This window comes from Lingula anatina, chromosome 7 (genome assembly GCF_051362555.1).
Source record: "Lingula anatina isolate TDL-2025a chromosome 7, LinAna3.0, whole genome shotgun sequence".
Classification (NCBI taxonomy): domain Eukaryota; kingdom Metazoa; phylum Brachiopoda; class Lingulata; order Lingulida; family Lingulidae; genus Lingula; species Lingula anatina.
This window is the reverse complement of record NC_141773.1, coordinates 22,097,255-22,111,303: the sequence shown is the minus strand read 5'-3', so window position 1 is coordinate 22,111,303 and position 14,049 is coordinate 22,097,255. Positions and strand designations below refer to the sequence as shown.

Here is a 14,049-nt window from a genome sequence, read left to right as displayed (position 1 = left end):
TGCTATAGGTACTTTCCCCATAATCCCTTTGGTTTGGGAGATATTTAGTATTCAATTTTCTAAAATTTGGACAAGAGTAAATTGTGACGAATGTCATACCTAGACCAGTGCACTAACAGAAAACAAACTTTGCATGGGTCGAATTGAGATTATATGTTACATGTAACTAAATCAAATAGATGACGACATAGCTAGGCCCTTGTAATCTAGGAGAAGCGTTAACGGCGACATGGCGGCGGAGCCAACGAATACAGCAATGTTTTGAGCTGCCAAAAATGGGTCCCGTTACGTTAATAGTAAAACATTCTTGACTACACATAATACAATTCACTGAGAGGTATGAAAAGGAAAAATTGGTTTTGTTGGTCTGGGTGGATTCTATTCTGGACAGGTCATTTGCTGTATATTAAAGTTAATGTCGAGCCTTGTTACAGTTCTTATTAGATTACTATGATCATGTAAGAGCGTTTTTGGTCTGAAACTGTAGATTCAGACCACTTCAGGCGCACTAGTAAATTTATCTATAACTATTTTTCTCACAAACAAAATTGCACAATTGTTACGTTAAAAAAACAACAAAAAACAAATCGAGTATTTTGTTAAAACAAGTTTATCATTGAATAATCCACTTTTCTATCACTTACAGGTACAGTAATATAGCACAGACATTGAGTTTGTTGTATTTGAAATGAAAATCAGAAAGCAAAAAGATAAACATTTGCAAATACAAAAAAAATATAGTGTACTCGTTTCTACAACAGAGATGACATTGCATTCAAGTCGTTACATTGATAGGTTGCGGTATCTGAGAACACATTATTAATTTTACGGCGGGTCAAGATCATTGAACCTACCTTGTAATGGTTAAGAATCATTAACTCATTTACAAAAAACGGATTACCACAAAAAAACTGTCATTAATTAAGGATGAAAAAGGTTTCCTATCTTCACAACAGGTAAACAATTTGTTTTTTTAACAAGTAGCAAACATACATTATTTTTTGTATGTACAGACTAATTTAACAACACTACGAATTCAGTCACTTTAATAATCATTATCCAATCCTGATATATCTCATTTTCATTTTTTGTTCTTTGCAATGATGCCCTTTTGAATTTCACCACCAAAAAGACGATTCAAACCACTGCCACGCAGAATATATATAAGCCAATAAGAAGCCCATCCAACCAAGGGAACAAAGGCTGACCTGAACCTGATGTAACATTGGTATCACCTAGAAGTAAAAACAAAAATAGAAATTGTCATTTACTCAGAGGCAATTACATTCTCACAATCCAACAAGATGCATGAAACAAGCCAGTTAAACCTGACAAATGAATACCACCTAAATACATGTAAATCAGAGTTAAAAGCACAATTATATCCAAATTGTTGACGGTCTACCCCCACACTAGCAATACCAAGATGTTTCATCAGGACCTTAATTGTTGTAAATACGAAGTAAAGAGAGGAACAAAGACCAGGGCATACTGCCTCCTGGGTTTGACAAAAAAAGGGGATAATAACACACATGAAGTACTGTCATGCTATTTATTCCGGCGACATTTTGTACATATCAATCTTATAGACAATATATTCTGTTTATTACCAAACAAATCTCACAATAGATTGTGAGGGTAGCAAACATCCTCGGAGTCATCCTCGGAGATGGGAGTCCGTCCTCACCAAACGCGACAAGGTGTAAGTTGATGAGCGCTATATTCCAACTGAATGAACACATATTAATTTGACAGTATTGCACCTTGCTTTAGGCTGAAAGCCAACCTCCCAAACGTGTCTCGCTGATTTGTTTTCTTCTTACAATTGGGGGCTTAGGCCTCAGCTATTTAAATACTTTGATGGGGTGATTTTTTTGTGTGTGATTTCTGTAAAGTTCTCAAACGCCAATTAGTCTGTGGCCCATGCCCGTCAACATCCCCAATGTCGCCATGATTCTCACGACTTGGGGACATATCTACATATCTCACAATTCAGACTAAAAATATCCTGATATATCTCGCTTTTCTCTTTGTCCTTTCGTCGGAACGCTCAGTGACTTCATTAAGGAAAATGTGTTGAGACAAAATTGCTTTCTCAGCTTTATGCATTAAGGGTATATATTTCAGCAAACAATAAAAGGTAATTGCCAAAGACAAAATCTAGCAGGGTCTTTGTGTGAAGACCTTCTACACGCTGTACAGGTACAGGTATGTTGTGCCGAAGCTTGTTCAGAAAAAAAAGATATCGATAACTGAAACAACAGCTGGGTAAGTAAAAAATTAACAAGCCACAAACCTAGCTGGAAAAAAAGCTGAAAATTATGCGACATAACTCCATAAGTTGAGGATACATATTTTATGAGAAAAAGTGAGGGTGGCTTACACTAGTCATGGGATGTTATGTGACCGTGAGGACATATATGGCTTAAGGGGTTTATTATTATTATTTTTTTAATTTATTTAGTTTTATTACATAAAATGTGACGTTTTTTTCTCATTTTAAAATGGGAAATGGGTGCATTCTTACCTTTTTTAAATGCAACAGTCGCTGAATGTCCAGATGATGCCTCACATGTGCAATTGGTGGAATTATGCAGAGGACAGATTGCCTGGAGTTTTGTTACCACTGCTGAGGGTATCTCTGTACTGTTTTCTGTTGTACCTTGAACAACGCTGCATACAACACCAATGCAACTCCATGTCAGAGTAACTGCAGGATAGGACGGTCCAGAGGAACAATTAAATGTCTGGTTCTTTTTTTCCTTAATTGTTTCAAGACTTGGTGGAGAAATTTTAATGTCTGGTAACTTTGCTGAAATCAGAAGCAATGTTTTTATATTGTCACTATATATTCACTTGCTATAGATCTGTCATTTCTATAGCCTAATTGTTTCATTTTTGTTTGTTTTAAAGTATTTTGGGCAGATATGTAAAAGATAATCCTTTACGCCACATAATTATGCACACCAGAGAAGACCATTCCAAAGGGACATATTACAAACCTTCTATGTATACTATCTCAATGACAGTGTCAGTCTCGAAGGTTAAAGGGAGCATTTAGATTCAGACATACCAGTTGGATCAATTTAACTCAGCAGGGATTCTCGTTAAAGTGCAGTCAATAGATCAGACTTAACTAGTGACCTTGACTTTGCCTTAAAGTGCAATTTTTGATCAGAATTTAATTATTAAACTTTTTTCATTTTCCGTTTTTTCGTGTATTTGATTCATTGCTTACTCAGATAAGATGACTTTGCAAATTTCGAGTGACATACAGCAATGAAACATTGGGAGTATCACACCCAAACCCAATATAGAGATGTATTTCACATGCTGAAGTGTCAAAAAATAAAATTGAATGAATTCAAAGTTGTATTCAATTTTTAAAAACATATCTGTGTATAGAACAAAAATCCGCGACTGTCTCAATTTAAATTCAAATTTGAATTTTTACCAGTTCTTTTACTTTACACAAAGAGTAACGTATACCATGTTTCCATATATTTTGTAGTGGTTCAGTCATGGTAAATAAGACATGACGTCAGGACGTTTTCATAAATATTTAAAAAAAACAACTATATCTCAAGGGTAACGTGTGTTCCCTAGAAAAATTGTTTAAGTACTTAGTGTGCAGAGAAAACAATGTTTTCTTTTCCTGTCCGAGAAATATATTGTGATTCCATGATAGTTTGACATTTCTTATATGATATATGGAGCACGAGGGGAAAAATAATTTATTTAATGCTTATTTTACTGTCGGTAGGGAGTATTTTACCCGTTTTTTTAATATTCAGTGACAAGCAAACTAAAGTAGCTCAAAGACAATTAATTGCTCTATACAGAAAATTATTGTAATTTTTACAAGGTTATATTTGTTGGAGATAAATCAAAGAACAAAATCAAGTGATGATTGAATTTTCGAAGTGAGTAAAACGTTTCGTAGTTGAACGTTTTACATTTGTTACAGTAAGGTATGTTCCTTTTAGGGAATAGAAGGTTTTTTTTTTTTTATTAATCATGCTAGGTTTCAGGAGAGTGAAACTTTCATATAAACTTCTTCACGTGGGACCCAGACATAGTTTGCAATCTGTGCACTAAATATTTTATGAGCATGCCTGTGACATCAATTGCACCTTTATATTGGGTTTCGGTGATCAGCATATTTACCCATGGTATTTGCAAAATGATAAACTACTAGCGTAGCGTTACAAATTCGTACATTGCTTCTTAGCCTCATATTATTTTTTTAGTTTCGTACGTTTAAATACGTGACGTATGTAAACTTTGAGAATAATCGTAAAATCTTGCCAACAAATGCAATTTGTTTTCTTTTTCTAAAGCATTACGGTTTATTATCATGATATTTAGAAGACATACATGACAAATTATGAAAAATTATCTCCGCCAAAAGCGACAACCATCCTACGCACACTTTATTTCTGTCGAATGCCTGCGACTGGTAAGAAACCTAGCCACTATATATTTATAAAGGCCGTCAATCGACCATGCATTTATAATTGCAACCTTCTAGCGACTGCTGCCGACTTCCTGCGACTGATAAGAAACTTGTAAGCGACCAGACGACTAAATACCGTCAATTGACCGCGCAGTTGCAAGTGGTGTGCTACTGCTTATAGCGACCTACTAGCAACCAAGAAGAGAGCGATAGGCAACCTTTAGGTTATTGGTATTTTTCAACTTTAGTCGCACTGGTTGTCAGTGCACACAAAATGACCCTTCATGCGTCAACGATCGTAATGAGAATGCTAAGAAGAAGTGAATTGTCACCTTAATTAAGTACTTACAGACAGTTAAATACCCGGAGCCTGTTGTACCCAAACCTTCAACAACCATGGTACAGGCATATTTCCCTGCGTCCTGAAGAGTAGGGTTGTATAGATGTAACTCAAAGTGTCCAGGAGAAATAAATTTGCCATTCACTCGACCACTAAAATCTCCTAAAGATCCATTTATTGATGAATACACTTTCTTATCAGGGTTTCCAGTTTTACTCCAGTTGACAACATCAACTGTTGCACTCCTGGGGGATATCGTACATGTCAGGATGGCAGTATTGTTATAACGAGCTGTGCTGTCTGATAAAGTCACTGTCTGAGATGCTGCTAAACCTGAAACAATGGAATAAACTATTGATAAACAAAAATTGATGAAATCCGAACAATTTACAAAAAGGCAAGACTGGTACACACTATCTCTTGAAAATGATATATAACTAGAGGATCAGAGAGGAAATACCGCCTCCGGATATTGTACCACCAGCTGGATTAAGCGCATTCGAATGGACCCCCACCCCACCCCCCCCCCAAAAAAAAAAAAAAAAAAAAAAAAAAGAGGGACACCTCCATCTTGTGCTTGACAAGCTCTATAAAATGCAATCAACAAAAGCTCTCAAAATATGCAACAAAAAAAATATTACTAAAAATGGTACAATCAAGCAGATTTTCGAATTGACCTGTATTTTCCTAACACTGATCACTCCTGTGATTCTCTAGACAATAGGCCCATTGGTTTTCCTTGAAATGTATTGTCAGTGTTGCATATATTTGGGATGAGACAATAGACCTATAGAGATTAAGTATAAGAGCAATTTGTTCTGTCAATTTGGAAGCTATGTGAGAATTTGATATGTTTGTTCATGGGGGAATTCAAAATGCCCTATGTGGTAAAGGCAATCTTGTTTGTTGGTGTAAAATGAGCATTCAAAATTGTATAATTGTAGTGTAGTATACTTGTTTTAAGCTATGATCCGATAGGAAATTATTTATAGTGTCGAAATTTTCTCCCCGTTTGAGTAATTATAGCCTGAGATGCGACAAAAATGATACCTTTAATCGTGTCTTGAATTAAAATGACGCAATTTCTCTCCGATTTCTTAGGCTCACTGACATATTTTTAGGCTGTTTTTATATGTACCTTTTACATAAAGATAACATCAAGACTGACGTGTACTTTATATATAGATTCATTTTACTTGCTAAAATCTGCTGTATTTTTAGAATTATAATATAGTTTTTTACTCTCAATATCGGCTCTCGTTGTAATATGGCACCACACACTCATTTGTAACACACAAACACGCATCCCTGGGCTTTTTGATATCCCTTCATCAAAGTTAACGTTAACACTGCTGTGAACTGCATATACCTGTCCATTTTACCGGCTAACGTTTACTCGATTTTGGGGATGTTAATAAATGTTGTTCTCTTTTACTCTCAACATCGGTTCCCGTTGCAATAAGGCACCACATATGCATTTGTGACACACAAAAACGCGCCTGGGGGTCTTTTGATATCCTTTTATCAAAGTTGACATCAATATTGCCGTGAATTGTATGTATATGTTCATATTACCGACTTTTGTCTGCTCTAATTGGGGATGTTAATTGATAATTCCATTTCTCTCAATATCGTCTCTCGTTGGAAAATTGCACCACACATCAATAGGCCGATACATTGCTTTAAAACCAGTTATATATCAGCTCAACATAGATAATTAATCTTGGACATGGTAACAAGTATAGAAGAGAAACATAACCCATTTTATGAGGTAACAGGAAAAATATTTTGGTGCCTTCCTCGGTTGGGGTAAAACTATCCAACATCAAATCAACCAAAAAAAGAACAAGCATGTATTTCCTTTAAGGAAGCTTTCTTTCTATTTGATGGAATGATAACACCCATTCTTTTCTACGGTGCTGAGATATGGGGTTATAAACCAGTAGAAAGTATTGAGATCTTCCAGGCAAATTTTTGTAGATATTTATTAGGTGTTAGTTCAAATACTGTGACGGAAGCTGTACTAGGCGAATGCGAAAGATATCCATTGTATACCAATTATATGGTAAACAGCATTAAATATTGGTTAAAGCTTGTACATATGAATGAAGATCGATATCTTGCTCATGTATATGATATGCTATTTAAATTAGATTCAAGTGGAAGGCACACTTGGGCCACAGATGTTAAAACGCTGTTATACAGATATGGATTTGGGTATGTCTGGGGGGCTCAGGATGTGGGAAATTATGTTTTATTTATTAAAGTTTTCAGAGAAAGATTAGTAGATAATGCTGGCCAAATATGGCACAGTGACATATGTAGGAGCAGCAAACTGGATACTTATTCATTATTTAAGAGTATGTTAACACTGGAGTGTTACTTATTAAGCGTTAAAATGTAAAACATAGAACCTCACTAGCAAGATTCAGATGCGCAAATCACCTACTAAATATTGAGAGCGGTAGATGGAGAGGTATAGACAGATGCAATATACTCTGTTTAATCTGTAAAAAAAAATAATATGTATGATGTTGAAGACGAATACCATTTTTTAATGAGATGTGTAGCATATACAGAATTAAGAGAAAAATATCTGCAAGTGAATAACCCTACTAAAGAAAGTTTTTTTAAGATTAATGACCACAAAAACACAAATTTAATCTCTAGTCTAGCTGCTTATATATTTAATGCTTTTATATTAAGAAAAGAAATTTTGGATCACTGACAAAAATGAATAATCCTTAATACTTCTCATGGACTTTCCTATTATTATTATTATTTATTATTATTATTATTACTATTATGTACTATTATGGGCCGGGGGCCTTGAAAAACTGAATAAATTATCTCATGAATATGCATAAGGTCTATCTAACATTTCCCTTCTTAATTCACATATAAGCCACACGTACATGTGACTGCTAGTTTGGTGATTTTTCACTCCTTTGACTTTTGGCAAACATGCATGTAATTAAATGTCAGTCCCATTAGAAACAAAATACCTGTATGTAAATATATGAGAATTGGCAGTAGTGCATAAAGAAGCTTCTGGTAGAGAATTTACCCGGCACCCACCCAGCATCAGTTGAGATGAGAGATACTTGTAGTATTGTCCCCTACATTTTGGCTGCTGATAAATTCACTTTAATATTTCTGTGAAGGAAATCACAGAAAAACTATCAACAGAATGTAGTTTATTAAATTTGACCTGCCCTTGTTGACAGAGATTGGCGATGGTTGATAATGGCTAGTCGAGACAAGAACACCTCTTCATTACTTATGGATTTTGAGGTTACATCCCTTTACTTCCCTGCACCAAAACTCCAAAGCACCGATACTCCACCGCACTGTCATTCCCCCACACCGAAGCAACCTTGTTTCGATACCACCCCGCATCTTTACGCCCCTGCACCAATACTCCCCGCACCGCTACTCCCGTGAAACGTCACTCCCTCACAGCGTGGTTTTCCTTCGCTTCGATTTTAAATGCTACACCAAAACACAGTTAATTTTCTGTAATATTTTTTTCAAAAGATCACAGCCCTTTTTGTGACCCAAAAGTGACACTTTTTTAACATTTTGTGAAAAAATTAGAAAACATGTACTATTTTGCTTCGTAACTTGGAACATAATGGATCAATCTAGTCATAATGTGTATACATATCAGCTTTATTATTTTTGAGAAGTCTCTGTATACTTCACTTCCTCTTCAACAAGGTCGGTGGTACTTGTAATGTAAGTATTTGATAGCCCCAAATAAGGAACAGGGAGTGTTTTTTAAAGTGTTTTGTTGAATCGCGTGCTCTTATGATACTTAAATAAATGTGTTTAATATGAACGGAGAGAAAGCCGCCTGCAATTGAATGAGGTAGAGATATAATGAAAAAGAAGGCGGTGCGGGAGCCAACTGGAGAGTAGTTAATAAATAACAGAGGATTATAACGGTGTTGTATTCACTGCCACGCGTAACAGCAAAATATAAAGATAAAAACTTTATGGCGTTATTACCGGCGACTTACCCGGTTTTTGAGGCCCTAGAAAATTCAGTTGGTTAAGTTGATTAAAGATGCATACAAAGTCAATTTTTTGTCACAAAAACCAACCAAATGCCAGCATATAGTCTCAAGTAGTATATCTAAGAGAATTACCAAAAGGCATTGTTTAGTTTTACCCGAAAATGATGTTTGAACGGATTTTTCTGCTGGCATTCTAAGCTGTATGTCAATGGGACAGGAAAGTAGGTAACGAAAGTAGGTTAAATTTACAACCAAAAATTTAAAGAAAGGAGCAGTCTAAAGGTCTTTTATGGCTGATCGAGTGATCTATTCAGTTTATCCCTTGGCATGTCGAATTTATTTGAGTCATATAAGAATCTAGTAGAAGTGGTTTACATGTGTTACTGGGAATCCACGCTCCACCGGTGCTCGGTTCGTATGTACCTTTAACAAGGAGGATACATCGATCGCTGTATGTCTTCGCACCATTACTCCCCTTCACCGATACAAAACATCCCCAGGCCGGTGTAACAGTAATCCAAGTCCCCCAGGACCTCGGTTCCTGGTAATGATTGCCCGTAGGACTACCATTACTTGGGAATAGTAGTCTTACTGGGACTTGGGCTCCTGGCTCATAATTATAGTAGGTAGGACTTATATTACTGGCGGACTTTATTTCCTATGGCAGTAATGTAAGTCCGGCCATTTGAAAGTCCTATCCTTACGCAATAATACTGTTAAATGATAAAACTATAAATGTATATAAAGTCCTTCTGGTGAGCCATATATCAGGCAAATAATGTGTGGTTTGCAACGTCAGCTCGTCTGTGTAGTGGTTAGCGTGCAAAACCGTAAGGTAAGTGTTCATTAATCGCACTGTTACATCCTTGGGTTCGAGACCTACCTTTGACATGACCTTGCCTCCCCCCCTCCAACCCCCTCCTCGGATAACTTGTTATACCCAACAGTTTATTGATGTTTTTAATGTATAATATTCTAAATTCTGTGATTATTACACTTACAACTAGTTTTTTTAAGCCTCAAAGAGCCAAAATACCAGAGGAATATAACAGAACATTATATATAATTTCAAATTCTAAACTGATTCTAATCTTGATTTGCCTTAAATCCAAGAGCAAATCCCCGTTGAGTTTGAGGTTATTGTTCAATTTCTGTTTGTGTAAACCGAAAAATTAATCTAAGAACGGAGATCCCGTGTTTTGTGTAAAGTGATATTCCCCTCATTTGAAGGCCTAAGAAGGTCAATGACACCATGTAAAAATATGCGTTTACTACAAGAAAATTACACAAAATAAAATAAATGAAGAAAAACTATGGTAACCGTGTTTTGTTACTTCATTAATATGTATATAAACTTCCTAACGGAACATAAAAAGATCGTAAAATATTAAAATAAAATGAAATAAAGCAAATCTTTATTATATCTTTAAATTTAGTATACCTCAATATCTATTTATTCATGTCATTTCTAGATGTAAACTATATAGGACATGCGTTACTAAAATGTCAGGAACGCACGTCCCTTTAGGACGTACATTACTACACGTAGGACTTGCATTACTTGGGAGCCTTCGTCCTACGGACATTGAATCCTAGTAACGTTTGTCCTAGGACTTCCATTCCTAGCAATGCATGCCCTAGGACTTGCATTCCCAGGACTTAGTGTCCGGGAGTACTTGAGTTACTAGGACGTGCACTCCTGCCACACCGGTACTCTCACACATCCTTAAATTCCCGCACCAGACTCCCGACCACCTTTACTCCCCACAGCATAGAATCCCTTGGCTTTGGTTTAAAATGAGACATTTTTTTTTATTAAAAATGTTTTTGTAATACGAATTTTTTTCAAAAGAGCCCACCCTCTTGGCACCAATTTATATGACACAATTTATATGAAACATTGTGGAACAATAAGAAAACAACTTAGAACATAGTCAATCCTTTACCTCGGACTGTATGCAACTTGGCTTAGTGATTTTTAAAGATAACCGTTTACTTATCTTCATTACTCAACAGTACTAGTGGTTTATGTAATTAAATTACACACCCTTCATTTGTTAATTTTACTTTTAACCGCTCAAGCACCGCTGAATTTTTTAACTACTGACAAATGAAAAAAGAGTGTTTAAGCGACGAAATGCCATCTTTGTCTTCCTGGAAATGTGCCATTTTACAATTTACGCTGCCCTTGGGCGATTCTAGGAAGCACAAAACTAATTACATTACATGTTATATACTGGATTTTCTTTTAGATTTTATTTGCAATAAAACTTCAAAGACAATATTAATGTAACATTAAATGCGTATGGAATAGATTACAAAATCCGACGGTGTGTTTTGCCAGCACGAGGCAATACCATTGTACAGAAAGCAATAAGAAAAATATTTAGACTTATACCACCATGATGTCACTGTAGTATGTCCAGCCCGGGTAAGCAAATCAAAAGAAAGCATATAATTGTAGACCTAGCATTGACAAAGGTTGGGATGTCCGGCAACGGTATTAAAACTGCCACATTAAAACCAATAGTGCAGGACAAAGCACATCTACATTAATGGAGATAATGAATACTTTTTGAGTAGATCTACATAAGCTTAGTCTAAACAAAATTGTTAAGTTGGTTAGCAAACGGAGATTACATATAAACATGTTCGGAAAGCAATTTTAATTTTTTTTTATTTCAATTGCACCCAAATTTCGATCCTTAAGTTCTGTGTCCGGTTGTTTAAAGGAGGCCTTAACTACGCCCGATTAACGCTTCGTTGCATCACTGCACAACAATACGTGGATGGTATAATTGGGCAAATGAGGAGTTCGCAGCATGCAATTATAAACACAAAATGAGCATTTCAGTGAGGGATAAATTCCTAAGCTTCTTTATTCCATTTTGATTTGGAAATTAACACGTTAAAACATGATAATTTTACTGTTGCCTTGGATATATCCCATCAAAATTGTAAATGTATTCCGATTCAAAATATTCTTATAGTATGTTATTAAATTGAATTTTTTGATTGATTGATGCATTTATAAATGAGAAAAACGCGTTGAAGGCAGTACGTATTCCAATTACTGTATTTAAACACCTTCACAATTGTTATTCTACCAACTGAATTTGAAAATAATGCCAATATTGCACTTTAAACGCCAACATTGTTTTTTTAACTTAACGATGGTGTCGACAATTACATTACCTACTTGTCTATAGTTGCACAGTGTGATGTCATTTAAATTAAGCAAGTTTGCATCTAATACAGATGATATGAACCTTAAAATGTATCTATTCTTAGCTTCCGTTTCTGTGTTGATATATAGTAAAACATGAATAAATTGTGAAGAAAAAATGACAATAGCTAGCCATGGTTTGTAAAACTTTTGAAAAGAAATAAAAAAACTCGAACTGCTGAGAGCCAGGATTCGTTATTATGTCTAAGCACTAGCTAGCTGCAGTTAAATTTGTGCCAGCTGTTATTTGATTTAATTTTGCTTTGTCGGACGTTGTGAACCAGCCCACTAGTTCATTGACTCTTCTTTTCTGAAGATTGGTGATGCAGATTTTGGGTGCTTAATTATTTCCCCTCCTTCTAACAAGAGAGAGAGGAAGGGAGAGAAACAGAGAGAAGGTCAAATGAAATGGGTAATATGAGTGATACAATATGGCACTTAAATTTGAGGTACCCAAGGTGGAAGAAACGATAGACTGTTTCGCATCAAGGTGTGCTACTATAATCAGTACATGGCCCTTAAGGAAGGGTTACATTAAATGCAAACGCATTGTTGTAGTAATATACACTATTTTGTGGAATAGACATCAATTTTAATTTGATCTTTCAGCAAATCGTTTTGGTTCAAATATCACAGCAACCTTTTAGGCAATTCCTTTAAAAATCCTTTTGATGCTGTACCCTTGCCTTGATACTAGTAAGATTGGTGATGATAAAGATACGCCCTGTCATGCACGCTGATTATGTAAAGAAAAATTTGACTACGAATTGGATAAGTTAGCTAGGTGGTCCAAAATATGTCAGGGACCAATTAAATTTTGATGCTCAACCTCAAACACTGCTATATGTATTGCCATGTGTAATTTTGAAGTCTGTTGCACAAGAAGAGCTAAGCATATATCCTTGACATACTAATGTTACGTCTATCTTTAAAGAACAACGAAAAACCCACCCTTCTTGTGACCGTAAGATAAATTCCATATAAAATCATTTTGACCCCACTTTTTAAGAGCGTCCAAACGTTTATACGGTAAAAAATATTTGATTAAAAGAGGTGCACTTGCAGCGGCGCAAGGATAAACAATTACTGTGTGTCCGGCTGTCATGCAGAAACGTCATGTCGAACAGATTTTGCTTCAGTTACATACACGAGAGACCTGTTTTAGATCACTCTTGTAAGAAAGCACACGCGCGACACCCGGGCAATAACAGTCTAGTATAACATTGACATTTCGTTTAGATATACATACATATCACGCGATAAGAATTAAGCATTGATCCTCAACAAATAACGTTCATTATTAAACATAGTTATGAGACATACTTATGATTCAAATTGCTTAAAATAAATTAATAAACTGTGGGCAAAATCTACGTTGTAAGACATCGGTTAAAAAGGAGGTGGTCTTACTATAGCTCGCAGTCTATTGTTAAACGCGATTGTTATCATTTCTCATTAGATCAATGTGAAAAAATTATGTTGGTCCTAAGTTGACCCAACGTTGGTCCTACATAGGTTAAACGTCAAAAATTATGTTGGTCCAACAATGGCCCAGTGGCGGCATGACAATGCCAACCAAAGGCCAACTATGCCAGAATTGGCCCAACACCATCTTGCTATCTGGGTAGGGGGAGTATTGGTGCTGGGAATATCGCAAGAATTATTTCATGGTCTGTAACGAACAGACTCTGCAACTTTACTCAGACTCTCTCACAGAATAAATTTTCCATGTCTAGCTTAAATCAAGACTTACCGAAAAGTAAACAGAATTTTAACACCAGAGATTGACTCTTTCTTCCCATGTCCGTGCAGTTAGAAACACGCGATGTAAAACTTCAGAAATATGAAAAATGAAAATGAAAAGTTTGTGCGTTTTGCCACACGTATCACCTTAAATTTAACAGAAGGATGTAAGGTAAAATATATTCTTTTTATTGCACTTTATCTGAAAATGTGTGTTTATCTGTTGATAATGTGCCCGTTTAAATTGTGTGGATTTATGCGTGCA

The 14,049-nt window shown here is 35.7% G+C and overlaps 1 protein-coding gene across 1 annotated transcript; it reads right to left on the bottom strand.

The window, feature by feature from the left end:
* Nucleotides 1–592: 592 nt before the first annotated feature.
* LOC147760899 (cell adhesion molecule 3-like) lies at nucleotides 593–13,875 on the bottom strand. The gene is made up of 4 exons (XM_087016511.1): nucleotides 13,795–13,875; nucleotides 4,806–5,129; nucleotides 2,528–2,812; nucleotides 593–1,235 (listed from the first exon to the last, which is right to left on the bottom strand). The coding sequence occupies exons 1-4, from the start codon at nucleotides 13,841–13,843 to the stop codon at nucleotides 1,138–1,140; spliced, it is 756 nt and encodes a 251-aa protein (XP_086872637.1). The 5' UTR covers nucleotides 13,844–13,875; the 3' UTR covers nucleotides 593–1,137.
* Nucleotides 13,876–14,049: the final 174 nt, after the last annotated feature.